General features: G+C 43.0%; 2 protein-coding genes across 3 annotated transcripts in view; one reads left to right on the forward strand and one right to left on the reverse strand.

Moving 5' to 3' along the window:
* Positions 1-13,028, forward strand: part of eif2ak1 (eukaryotic translation initiation factor 2-alpha kinase 1) — a 48,224-nt gene that overhangs the window by 22,100 nt on the left and 13,096 nt on the right. For both annotated transcript variants that reach the window (XM_080206805.1, XM_080206804.1), the window contains exons 9-11: positions 1,419-1,899; positions 2,994-3,102; positions 3,258-3,364. In XM_080206805.1, coding sequence (XP_080062931.1) covers positions 1,419-1,899; positions 2,994-3,102; positions 3,258-3,364 — 697 coding nt within the window. The remainder of the gene's footprint in view (positions 1-1,418; positions 1,900-2,993; positions 3,103-3,257; positions 3,365-13,028) is intronic.
* Positions 5,713-12,997, reverse strand: LOC145355154 (ankyrin repeat domain-containing protein 61-like). Its single transcript, XM_080207070.1, has 3 exons — positions 12,833-12,997; positions 9,698-9,792; positions 5,713-6,742 (listed from the first exon to the last, which is right to left on the reverse strand). The coding sequence occupies exons 1-3, from the start codon at positions 12,995-12,997 to the stop codon at positions 5,713-5,715; spliced, it is 1,290 nt and encodes a 429-aa protein (XP_080063196.1).

Consider the following 13,028-nt stretch of genomic DNA (forward strand, 5'->3'; position numbering starts at 1 on the left):
AACCGTAGTGGGCGAGGTGCAGATCATGCAAAGGTCCATTGACTTCAGCGGGATTTTCCAGTTTTAGGACAAGCACAGCTGGAAAATCCCGTTGAAGGAGTCTACAAAAAGCTATAGAGGGGTTAGGTGAGAGGGCAAAAACCTGGCAATAGTGAAGTTATGCACTTTGGTAGGATGAATAAAGGAACTGAATATTATTTAAGTGGAGAAAGACTACAGAAATACAACACAGAGGGATTTGGGGGTCCTCATGCATAAATCACAAAAAGCTATCAATTGGAAAGACAAATGGAATGTTGGCCTTTGCCTCAAAGGAAATGGAGTTTGAAAATAGGGAAGTCTTGCTGAAACTATGCAAGGCACTATTTAGGCCACATCTGAATAGTTATAGTTCCCTTATGTGAGGAAAGATATACTGGCATTGGAGGCCATGCAGAGGAGGTTAACTAGTTTGATCCTGGGTGTGGAGGGATTTTCTTATGAGAGGCTGAGTAGGCTGGGCATGCACACTCATTGGAGTTTAGGAGAATGAGAGGTGACCTTGTTGAGACATATAGGATCCTCAGGGGCCTTGACAGGGTAGATGCTGAGAGATTGTTTCACCTCTAAGACCAGAGGGCAGAATCTCAGAGTAAGGCATTGCCCATTTAAGACAGAGATGAGGAGGAATTTTTTTCTCTCAAGAGTTGGTGAATCTGTGCAATTCTTTACTGCAGAGGACTGTAAAGGCTGGGTTGTTAAGTATGTTTCAGGCCAAGATAGACAGGTATTTAACCAGTAAGGTGATCAAGGATTATGGAGATAAAGTGAGAAAGTGGAATTGAGAATTATCATATCAGATGTATCATGATGCCATTGAATGGCGAAGTAGTCTTTATGGGCGAAATCACCTATTTCTGCTCCTATGTCTTATAGTTCGATGGCCTTTTGAGAGGGGCTATAGGACTATAATAGGGGCTTGTCTACTATCTCATCCAAAAATGGTCTAGTGGTATAATTGCTAGACTATTAATCTCAAAACTCAGCTGATGTTCGGGAGACCTGGGTTCGAATCCCGCCATGGCAGGTGGTGAATTTGAATTTGGAACAGCACGGTGGCACAGTGGTTAGCACTGCGCCAGGGTCCCAGGTTTGATTCCCAGCTTGGGTCACTGTCTGTGCGGAGTTTGCTCATTCTCCCCATGTCTGCACGGATTTCCTCCGGGTTCTACGGTTTCCTCCCACAGCCCAAAGATATGCAGGTTAGGTGGATTGGCCATGCTAAACTGACCCTAGTGTTAGGGGGACGAGCTAGGGTAAGTGCATAGGGTTATGGGGGATAGGCCTGGGTGGGATTCAATGGGCCGAATGGCCTCCTTCTGCACTGTAGGACTCTATTGTTCATGAGTTTGAAAATTATCAAAATTGTATCTTTACAGAGATTCTTCTGTCCGGAACACGCAAACCAGTGGTTCAAGTATTGTTTTTGCTGACACTGTTTCTGTTTCAAGAGTAGCAGAGACTTCGTCAAGCAGCAACCTGGTTGAGGAAGGGATATGCATGAACGTATCAAAAGGAAATGACAATCAGAACTTCTTTGATGGTGACCATGGAGCAAGCCATCTAAATGATGGCAGATGCCAATCACCAGCCTTACTCCCAAGAACAAAAAGTCCCCAGGTCCACTCTTCATTCTTTTCTTTGAAACATCCAAGCTATCAGTCACTGACGCCCTGTTTGGTAAGGGACAAATTGGACCCACTGATTGAAACAATGGAGACTGAGACAGAAGACTTTGAGAGGGATAAGGAAAGAGTAACCAGTGCCATGGAGGAGATTTCAGGCTCATCTGCCTACTCGAACAGTAGCTCAAGTTCAGATGATGGCTCGTCATTCACAGATGTATACCCTGAGCCCAAGGTGAGGAAACAGAATACCTTGGGAATGATTTCCAGCAAGTTTATGTTTTGAAATTCAACGTAAGGGATGTTAGTGCTGGAGATAAGAAAGCTTTCTCCGTACACTAGGATGGCGGGAGAGCACCAAAAACACTCCCAGGACAGGTACAGTATAGAGTTAGAAATGTGGTAAAGCTCCCTCTACACTGTCCCCATCAAACATTCCCAGGACAGGTACAACATGGGAGGTAAATACAGAATAAAGCTTCCTCTACACTGTCAGTGTCAAACTCTCCCAGGACAGGTGCAGCACGGGGTCAGATTCAGAGTAAAACTCCCTCTACACTGTCTCCATCAAACACTCCCAGGACAGGTACAACACAGGAGGTAGATACAGAGTAAAGCCCCCTCTTCACTGTCCCCCATCAAACACTCCCAGGACAGGTGCAGCTTGGGGTTAGGATCAGAGTAAAGCTCTCCCTACATTGTCTCTATCAAACACTCCCAGGACAGGTGCAGCACAGGGTTTGATACGAAATAAAGCTCCCTCTGCTCTGTCCGTTTATAACTCAAACATACGATCAGCAAAAAGTGAGTTAAAATTAAATAGATTTGAAAGATCCCATTGCTTTGAATTTCACTCCCCTTATCCCTGAATATGTCTTACATTCAGCAGAAGATGTATTTTAAACTGAACATGTTATGTCTACTGTGTGTCATGAGCACAGAAACTTTAAGCTAACTCTCCCACATTCCCAGTGAAGTACTGAGGGAGTGTGGCAGTGTTGGAAGTGCAGTCTCTCAGATGAGATATTAAAACCAAAGTCCTACCTTCACTCTCAGAAGGATATAAATTTTCCTAGAACTCTATTTCAAAAAAGGGCAGGAAAAGTCCTCCCAGTGTCGTAGCCAATATTTATTCAACATTACTAAAGCAGATTATCTTATCACATTGCTGTTGGAGCTTGCTGTGTGCAAATTGGCTGCCATATCAATGACATTTCCACATATGATTGCACACCAAAAATTATTTAATTGTCTGTAGAATGCTTTGAGATGTCCAGAAGTTGTGAAAGGCATTAGAGAAATGGAAAGTCTGACTATCTTATTTCTTAGATCCATTCCTACCTCATGCTGCATATACAAATGCAGCTGTGTGAGAGGTCCCTTCGAGATTGGATTTTGGACAGGAATAGCAGACCAGGAGAGGGCCCATCCCTTACTTGTGAGCAGTTGAATTCCTTATCATCCTTTTCTATTTTATTAAATATTTCAATTGCTTTGATTTATCCCTCTCATTTCATATAAAATAGTTCTTTGGTTAAAACAAAAAAGTTGTAAATTTTAATTTGTAAATTTTAATTTTTTGGTATTATTCAGGTGCGTTTAGTTTGGTGGAACCTGACTGCACCATTCACATATTCTGTCAGCTGCTTGAAGGAGTGCGTTTCATCCACTCCAAGGGTGTTATGCACAGAGACTTGAAGGTGAGTACATATCACTATGTTCATGCAAGCCTTTAACTGTGCATAGAAGGAAGCCATTTAGAGTCATAGAGTCCTACAGCCCTACAGTGCAGAAGGAGGTCATTTGGCCCATCGAGTCTGCACTGACCACAATTTCACCCAGGCCCTATCCCCATAACCCCATGCTTTATTCTAGCTAGCCCCTTTGACACTAAGGGACAATTTAGCACGGCCAATCCACCTAATCCGCACATCTTTGGATGTGGGAGGAAAACCTGGAGCACCTGGAGGAAACCCACACAGACACAGAGAGAATGTGCAAACTCCACACAGACAGTGACTCAAACCAGGAATCAAACCTGGGTCCCTGGCACTGTGAGGCAGCAGCGTTAACCACTGTGCCACCATGCCATCACTTAGCTCGTCAAGCACATGCCTATCCTCGGAAAGAGCTACTCTACTGATTAGTCTTACTCCCCCTGCTCCCCGTAGCTGAGCAGATATTTCCTTTTCAAGTATTTATCCAATTTGCTTTTGAAAGTTGTTGCTGAATCTACTTCCACTACCCTTTTAGGCGGTGCATTCTCGATCACAGCGGTTCACTGAGTAACATAAGAACTTGTCATCTCCCCCTGGTTCCTTTGCCATCCTAAAACTGTGACCTCCGTGACCCTGCAGGCAGGGCAAATGTCTTCTTATTTATTCTATCAACGCTCCTCATTATTTAAATCCAGTCAAACCTCCCCTTGTCCCCCTTTGCTCTGAGGAGAACATTGCAGCTCTTGTAGTCTAATCAGATGATGGAGGTGACCTCATATGAACTTTCTCATAAATACTGTGTCCTTTAAATATGCACTGAGCAACGTCAATCTGATCAGGGACCTTTTGTTCCTCAGTTATTTTTTCTAGAGTAACCCATGGCCCCTTCCCGCCGTTTTCATGGTGAAATTAAGAACCACGGTTAGATAACAACAATATTTTATTTTGTTTCAGAAGAGCTTAGTGCTTCATTTAAGCAGTGGTAGCTTTGGGACGGTGTTTAGATTTTGTTCACAATCTAGTCAAATGCAAGGCTGGAACAAAAAACACAAGAGTACCATTCTCTATTGGATCCGAGTTTGTTTCATGAGAGCAAAACCATAAAAATTCTACATGTAACATTTCAGTAAAGAGACTGATATATCAAATGGTTCATAGACTACCAGTATTTGATAAGGTACTGCTGAGTAGACTTGTGACCAAAGTCAGAGCGTGTGATGACACAAATAGCAGAATGAATAGCAAGTTGGTAACAGAATAAGAAACACAGAGTGGGGAGGTGGGGAAGGTATAATAATAAAAGGTGGGAAGTGGTGTTTCATAAGGATTCATGCTGGGAACACTGTTGTTCACTAGTTACTTAAAGAACTTGAACTCTGGGATCAAAAGTGAAATTTCAAAATTTGCAGATGACTCCAAATTTGAGAGGTGACGTTGATATAGAGGATTAACAAAATACAGGAAGACATTAACAAACATGCAGAATAGGTGCGTAATCAGCAAATAGTCTTCAATGTAGGTAAGTATATGATGATACATTTTGGCAAAAACTCCTTGGAAAATAAGTGTCTAAATGGAACAGGATATCAGAAGACACAGGTAAATCACTAAAAATAGTAATGCAGGTTAATAAGATCATTAAAAAGAAGGATAGAGAATCAAAAAGCAGGGAAGTTGTGCTCTTTGTACAGAATTTTGATTAGACCACCAAATCGTCAACAATTCTGTTCTTCGTATTAGAGAAAGAATAGAAAGAATTTTGAATTTACAAGAATGATAACATTACTGAGAGGTCATAACAGGCTGGGGGCTCTATTCTCTAGAAGGTGACCTCATAGAGGTCTTTAAGATTATGAAAGAGTTTGACAGGGGAGATGTGGAGAAGGTGTTCCCAATTGTGGGAGATATCAGAAATAGAGGCCATAAATATAAAATGGTCACAAATAAATAAATCCATTCAAGAAAGACGTTTTGACCCAGAGAGTGCAGAGAGTGTGGAACTCACTACTGCAAAGAGTCACTGAAGCGAATAGCATAGTTGCCTTGAAGGGTAAGCTGGAAAAATGCAAGGAGGAGAAAGGAGTAGAAGGATAGATGAGATGGAGAGAATTGGAAGGAGGCATATATGAGGTATAAACACTAGCACAGACTAGATGGGCTGATTAACTTGTTTTGGTGCTGTAACCATTTTATGAATGGAGGAATCTTTTCAAAACTGTTTTATTTTCTGACTGATCCATTGATAGAGTTATCCATCATCACCAGGCTATGTTAATCCCATTGGTGCTTCAAAAAGTAAATAAATGCCTGTTGATAAATTCAGTGCCTACTCAGAGGTGCATGTGGAGCAGGCTGTTGTCAAGATCACCTTGACCCTCATGGTATGGCCATTCTGTTGGCTTGACTGCAATCTCTGCCAGTCTCTTTGCATAGTCCCGGTAACCATACACAAACTGCCACACTGAAGTGGGCAGGATCTCTTTGAGACGTTGCCTCTGTTTGTGACCATAGACCTTCCTGACTGCCACCCGGCAGAGATTCTGAAGGGCTGGTGGTTCCTGGCTCAGGGCAAGCAGAAACTCGCGGTGCTGGCGGAATTCTGGGCCTAGCAGCCCAGCAGGTAGCTGGCCCCCTTCCTTGCTGGTGATCCGTAGAGGACAGGAGAGACTGAGCAGTTTGGCCAGCAGGTGGCTGCACCGAAGATTGGGCTTGCGTTCCAGGAAGAGGGAGAGGGGTGACTCGCCCTGCCCTGTACGCAGACCTAGGTCAGCGTCGTGCTCCAGCAACAGGTCAATGAGCTCCTCCCGGCCTCCGAAACAGGCCTCATGAACTGCTGCCCTCCCATGCCGGTCCTGGGCATCCACATTGGCGCCCGCTGCCAGAAGCACCCGCACACAGTCCAGGCCGGCCCCCAGCTGCTGTGCACCCTTCCCTGAAGCAGCACAGACAGCTAGCTGGAGAGGTGTGCTGCCAGTGCCTGTCACCTTACTGTCCAACCTTGCCCCCCGGCCCAGCAGCTCCTCCACCATTCGACGGTCCAGTAGTCCACTGGCCATGTGCAGCGGGGTCATACCATGCTGATTAGCTGCTTCTAGGTTGGCACCATGCCGTGACAGAATGGCCACTGCTGGCCAGGCCCCATGACGCACAGCCAGATGCATTGCTGTGTCCTGACTCCTACTCTGGGTGGCTACATTGACCTGCACCCCATGCTGGCATAGCAGCCGTAAGCAGCATTCAGCTCGACTCTGCATGCCTGCCATGGCCTTCTCAAACTTGGTCTTTGGTATGATCCAGTCCTGGATGATGTTGGGCCAGTGGACAATGATCAGATGCAGTGCTGTTCGGCCCAAGGCATCCCTAAGGCAAAGAAAGAGAAGAGAAAACACGTGAGAACGTTTGAGAGTTGGGATTTGCGTTTATTTTGTGTCTTTCACAACCTCATGATATCCCTGTGCACTTTACGGCCAATTAAGCACTTCTGAAGTTTAGTCAATTGGAATATAGGAAATGAGGCAGCCAGCTAGTGCACAGCAAGCTTCCACCAATAGCAAAGTGACCAGATAATTTCTTTTGGTGATGTTGATTGAGGAATAAATATTTGTCCTAGGAGACCAGGGACAAATCCTCTACTCTGGAAAATAGTTGTTTCAGGATCCCCTTGAGAGGGCAGACAGGGTTTCAGTTTAATGTCTCGTATGAAAGATGATGTATTGGAGTGCTGCTCTGGAGTACTTTTATCTTAAAATAGGCAAATGATTTGATATCACATGTCTCAATAAATCCCATGCATTTTGTGCCTGCAATGTGATTTGTCCCTCAGGTGTAGCTGTTGTGTAGTTTTTTTCAGAAGTCCAGGAGCTGGATTTTTAAAGCCCAGCATGGACTTCTCTTGGACAAATCATGTTTAACTGACTTGCTGGAGTTGTTGAGGAGATAACAGAAAGGGTTGATGAGGGTAATGCTGTTGATGTGGTGTACTTGGGCTTTTAGAAGGTATTCCACACAGTGCCACATAACAGATGTGTGAGAAAAGTTATAGCTGTTGGAATAAAAGGAACAGTAGCACCCTGGATACAAAACTGGCTGAATAACAGGAAGCAGAGAGTAATGGTAAATGGATATTTCTCAGGCTGGAGGAAGGTTTGTACTGACGTTCCCTAGGAGTCCATTTTGGGACCCTTGTTTTCCCTGATCTTAGTGTTTACGGGACAATTTCAAAGTTTGTGGAAAGACACAAAACATGCAAGTATTATAAACTGTGAAGAGAATAATGTAGATCATTGAAAGGATATAGATAGACAAGTTGGTGGAATGGGCAGGTAAGTGGCAGATGAAGTTCAATACGGAGATGTATGAGGTGATACATTTTGGAAGGAATAACATGGAGACAACATAAAATAAGGAGTAAAATTCTTAATGGGGTGCAGAGCTGAGGGACCTGGGTGTATATGTGCAGAAGTCATTAAAGGTGGTAGGACAGGAGGAGAGGGCAGTTAATGAAGCATTTGGTATTCTGGGCCTTATTAATAGGGGCATAGAGTACAAGAGCAAGGAGGTTATGCTGAAAGTATACAAGACACAAGTCTCAGCTGAAATATTGGGTGGGATCTTGAGCTCATGTTCACCAGCAGGGCTCAATATCCGGCAAGATTCATGACTTTCAATTTTTACCGCACCTCACTGGTGACGTATTCTGGTTCACCCCCGTAATGAGAAACCTCTGCTATGATGGTAGAATGGAGAGGCTGGGATTGTTCTCCTTGGAGAGAAGATGGCTGAGAGGAAGTAGTGACATTCAAAAATCATGAAGGACTGGAGAGAATAGATAGGGAGAAACAGTTCCTGCTCATAGAAGGATCAAGAACAAGGTGACAGCGATTTAAGATGATTTGTAGAAGAAGCAAATGTGATGAGAGAAAAAAAGCTTTTTCACACAACAAGTGGCTCGGGTCTGAAATGCGCTTCCTGGGAGTGTGATGGAGGCAGATAGAAGTGACACATTCAAGCGATCATTAGATGATTACTTGAATAGAAAAAATGTGCAAGGGCGTGCAGATGCTTGTTTAGAGAATTGGTGCAGACGTGATGGGCCAAACGACCTTCTCCTGCACTGTAACACTTCTGTGATTCTGTGAAAATGTCAGTTTCTGGGCAGTTTAAATTGGTATCAGTCATGGCTCAGTGTGAAGCAGTCTTGCATTTTGAATTGGAAGTGACGGTGGGGTGGGGACTGAGTCATAAAGGCAAAATCCCTCCCTTATCATGTTTATAAAATACTTGGATATGTACTTGAAGTGCAGTAAGCTATAGACAAAATTCTGGAAAGTGGGATTAGACTGGATGGTTCTTTCTCGGCTGTGTATTTTCTGCATTTCTATGCACTGTCATGGGTTCAAATTCCAATCTAGAGACTTGAGAACAACACTTCAGGTGATGCTCTACCGCAGTGGGAGTGCTGCATTGTCAGAGGTGCCATGTCTCTTTTATATATAGACTAGACAGGAAACCTAGAAGAATTTTTTTAATGTTTATATGTCCAAAGAAGTGTGGGTTAGATGGATTGGCCATGCTAAATTACCCCTTAGTGTCCCGTAATGCATAGGTTAGAGGGATTAGCGGGGTAAATACATGGGGTCATGGGGATAAAGCCTGGCTGGGAGTGTTATCAGTGCAGTTTTGATGGGCCGAATGGCCTCCTGCTGCACTGTAAGGATTCTATGTATAATCCGTTGCTCAGCATTGAGTGAATGGCAGTATTTGAGTTGGATTTCTATTTTACGTCCTTCACGGAAGATCCACATCTCCGCTCAGCTCTCTCACTTGAATACCTGATTGATTTTTGAATAAGCAGAAAGATTGTGACTACAAATCTGTAACTTCCCATTCCGGAGCAATGCTTTGTATTTTATCCTATGATACCAGAGATCCCTGAAGGTGCTAATTTGATGAGCAGGAGAGTTCTCCCCCGTGCCTTGGGATCAATATTTATCCTTCAACTGAAGAGAAAATATAGAGAATCTGGTTATTGCTCTTTATGGAAACTGTCTGTACTCAAATTGGCTATTTGTTTCCCACAGTGTAGCGTGGATTGCACTGTTATTTCAAACAAAAGGATTACTTAGCTGTAAAGTAAAGTGCTTTAGGTTACCCTGGGGTTGTAAATGCAAGTTTTTTTCACTACCATCATCACTGTGATTAAATATAAAACATTAATTCTAGTCCACCCATTGTCCCATCCCAACTAGAGAGACTTCACACAAACAGCTCAAGAACAATCAGAACAGATTGGAACACTTAACCTGCATCACTTACCTTGCCTCTATATCAGCCTTTAGTTGAAGTAAGCATTGTAAACTCTTTGCCTTTCTGTATGTCGCAGCCAAGTGGATTGGAAGGATGGCTAACCCCTTAGGATGATAGAAACGCATTACAAATATTAGACTGACAACACCTTTTTTGAAAAGTATTTGCTTCTTGGAGGTTGTGTTAAATAATTGAATTTGCTAAAATTTATCAGCTTAGCTATAAGGGGAATGTTACGCCTTAATATCACCGCTCATTGCAATCTCTTTTTCCTTGTTGCCTTTGACTTATGCTGGAATACAAATCTGTGTGTTTTGTCAATCCTGTAATGAAACTCGGACAGTAGCAGATGCAGCGAGTGTACAACTGTGATGGTGGTGAAGGGAGGGGGTGGGGGTGGGGCAGGTGGACGGGTGGTTGAGTGGGGGGTGGAGTCATGAGAGAACCAGGACTCCGGCTGGTTCTACTCTCATTAGTTCCTGTGTACCTGAAATTGGAACTCTGGTTGACAATTTAATCCTCTTTCCTCTATCTCTAAAAAGTTTATTTATTTATTAGTCATAAGTAAGGCTTACATTACCACTGCAATGAAGTTACTGTGAAATTCCCTAGTTGCCACATTCCAATGCTTAGTCGGGTCAATGCACCTAACCAGCACATCTTTCAGAATGTGGGAGGAAACTGGGGCACCCAGAGGGAACCCACACAGACATGGGGACACCAAGTGCAGCTAACCAGCACGTCTTTCGGACTGCGGGAGGAAACCAGAGCATCCGGAGCAAACCCACCCAGACATGGAGAGAACATGCAAACTCCACACAGACAGTGAGCCAAGCCAGGAATCGAACTCGGGTCCCTGGTGCTGTGAAGCAGTAGTGCTAACCACTGTGCTACTATGCTGCCCATGTAACACCTCATAATTTTCTTACTCCCAAGAATGGTTAGCACTGCTGCTTCACTGCACCAGGGACCCGGGTTCGATTCCTGCTTGGGTCACTGTCTGTGTGGAGTCTGCATGTTCTCTCCATGTCTGGGTGGGTTTCCCCCCACAGTCCGAAAGACGTGCTGGTTAGGTGCATTGACTCTGCCAAATTCTCCCTCAGTGTACCCGAACAGGGGCGAATATGGGATTTTCGCAGTAACTTCATCGCAGTGTTAATGTAAGCCTACTTGTGACACTAATAAATAAACTTAAGTTAACTTGAGAGTATTTTCCATGTAAAGGATTTGTTTCGCTTTGAGACTAATCATTAAATTTCCTTATCTGACAGCCTATACATTTGAAAGGTAATAAAAGGATAACCTTATCCCTCCTCAGGTTAGCCAATTGATAGGAATCCTGGATTTTTTTTTACCAACTGAAGAGTCAATCAGAGACAAGCAGAATATGTTTGATGTAAATTAGGTGACATATATCCTGAGGGGGAAAACTCTACATCCTGTGCGGTGTCACCAGGATACCAACAGTATTTGAGAAACAATGTTTGAGGAATCAGTCAATCAAATATGTTACAGATGTGAGAGTATACATCAGAAAGCCTCAGCGTCTTTCTTTCTGGTTGATTATCTATCATAGTCTCCTTCTGTCACAAGGAGCATAAGAGGATTGAGATTTCAGGTTGCCCACCCAACATCTTGTCTTCAACAATTTTTATGCGCCAATCTTGGCTCACTCTTTCAAAAGAGGTGAATTATAAATTTGGTGAATTTTTAGAAACAAGAGGAGGCTATTCAGCCCTCAAGCCTGTTCTGTCATTCATTGAGATCATGGCTGGTCTGTGACCTAATTCCACTAGGCTTTTGTGCCATACCCCCTAATACCTTTGGATAACAAACATCTATCTTTGTTTTAAATTGACAATTGATATAACATCAGTTACTGTTTACAGAATAGTTACAGACTTCTATCACCAATTGTAAGCAGAAGTGTTTTCTAATTTAATTTCTGAAACTTCTGCCTTTAATTTTTAGATTATGCTCCTTAGGTCACACCAACCACCAGAAATAGTATCTGTCTTTCCTATCTGTTCCCCATAATATCTCAGAAATATTAATCAATTCATCCCTTAATCTCTTAAATTTCAGACAGTCCAACCCTAGTTTGTTTAATCTCTCTTTATAATTTAACCCTTGAAATTTAGGTATAATTCTGGGAAATCTACACTGCAGTCCGTCCAAGGCCAGCATATCCTTCCTAAAGCGTGCTCCCTAAAGCACTGTCCTCAGTGCTCCTTTGTGGTTGGTTCATGCTGGTGTTCACTTGAGGAAAGTAGGAAGATTAAATTTACACTCAAGAGACCTGGAAATAGATCTATTTAAAATCAGAGGATAATCCTGTTTTATTTTGACAAATTGATCAAAAAGGAGTAGGTTTGATAGAGGAGTTTAAAGTTATTAGCTTAGATCGAACAAAGAAAGAGAAACTGTTCTGAAATGCGAGAAAGGTTGATGATTAGAGGGCACAGATTTAAGGTGATTGGTAAAAGAACCAGAAGCAACATAAGGAAAAATATTTTTATGCAATGACTGGTTAGGATTTGGAATGCACTGTCTGATGAGATGGTGGAAGCATTTAGTAGTAACTTTCAAAAGGGAATTGGGTAAAGACTGACAGGAACAAATACATTCAGGGATTTGAGGGAAAGAGCGGAGGAATGGAACTACTCTAACTCGATTGCTCTTTGAAAGAGTCAGCACAAACTCAATCGGCCAATGTCTCCCTTCTGTCTACATCAGTCTATGATTCTAGAATTGTTCTGCCTCTATCAATCGGAGCTGGACACTTGTTTTTACCGACAAGATTTTTATGTGGAAGGAGAATTGGGGAGAATCTCATGATTCTTACAACACTCCATGGAGAGTTATCCCCCAGTATAGCTGGGATGGTGTGGAGTAGCACCCCTCAAACTTTAAGCCTCTGCGGACAGACTAGCTACCTGTTCTGGGAATTACTAGCTATGGAAACAGAACAAAAGTCTGCCTTCGTGCATCACCAGGTGTGGGAGGAGAATTATTGGATAACTGGGATGCAAGCTTAAAAATGAGGAAAGCTAAACTATTTAATTAGATCATTTTATGGTCAATTGTTATAAATTTTATATAAGACAAAGTCGAAGGATTGTCTGAGTGAATTGCTGGATTTACCTGAGCTGGAAGAATGGGGAATAAGGCACAGTTTTTCCAGATAGTAATGGGATCGTTGATTGGATGAACCTTCAGCAAGCTTTTGATATTCTCTTGGTCTCCTCTCATAATAGCATCGTGAAGCTTGGCATGAAGATCATTAAACTCAGCCTGGCATTCGCACATTTTGGAAGGTCTGAAGCTGGGACTTTATACA

This window comes from Carcharhinus amblyrhynchos, chromosome 18 (genome assembly GCF_965287045.1).
Source record: "Carcharhinus amblyrhynchos chromosome 18, sCarAmb.v2.hapA, whole genome shotgun sequence".
NCBI classification, from domain to species: domain Eukaryota; kingdom Metazoa; phylum Chordata; class Chondrichthyes; order Carcharhiniformes; family Carcharhinidae; genus Carcharhinus; species Carcharhinus amblyrhynchos.

Bases quoted from the DNA above. Each gene is read 5' to 3' on its own strand.
- LOC145355154 (XM_080207070.1), bottom strand. From the start codon at position 12,997: ATGTGCGAATGCCAGGCTGAGTTTAATGATCTTCATGCCAAGCTTCAC. The intron at 9,793-12,832 runs GTAAATCCAGCA...TATCATCCTAAG, and splicing joins TCCCCATTCTTCCAGCTCAG to GGGTTAGCCATCCTTCCAAT. The intron at 6,743-9,697 runs GTAAGTGATGCA...TCTTTGCCTTAG, and splicing joins AAGGCTGATATAGAGGCAAG to GGATGCCTTGGGCCGAACAG.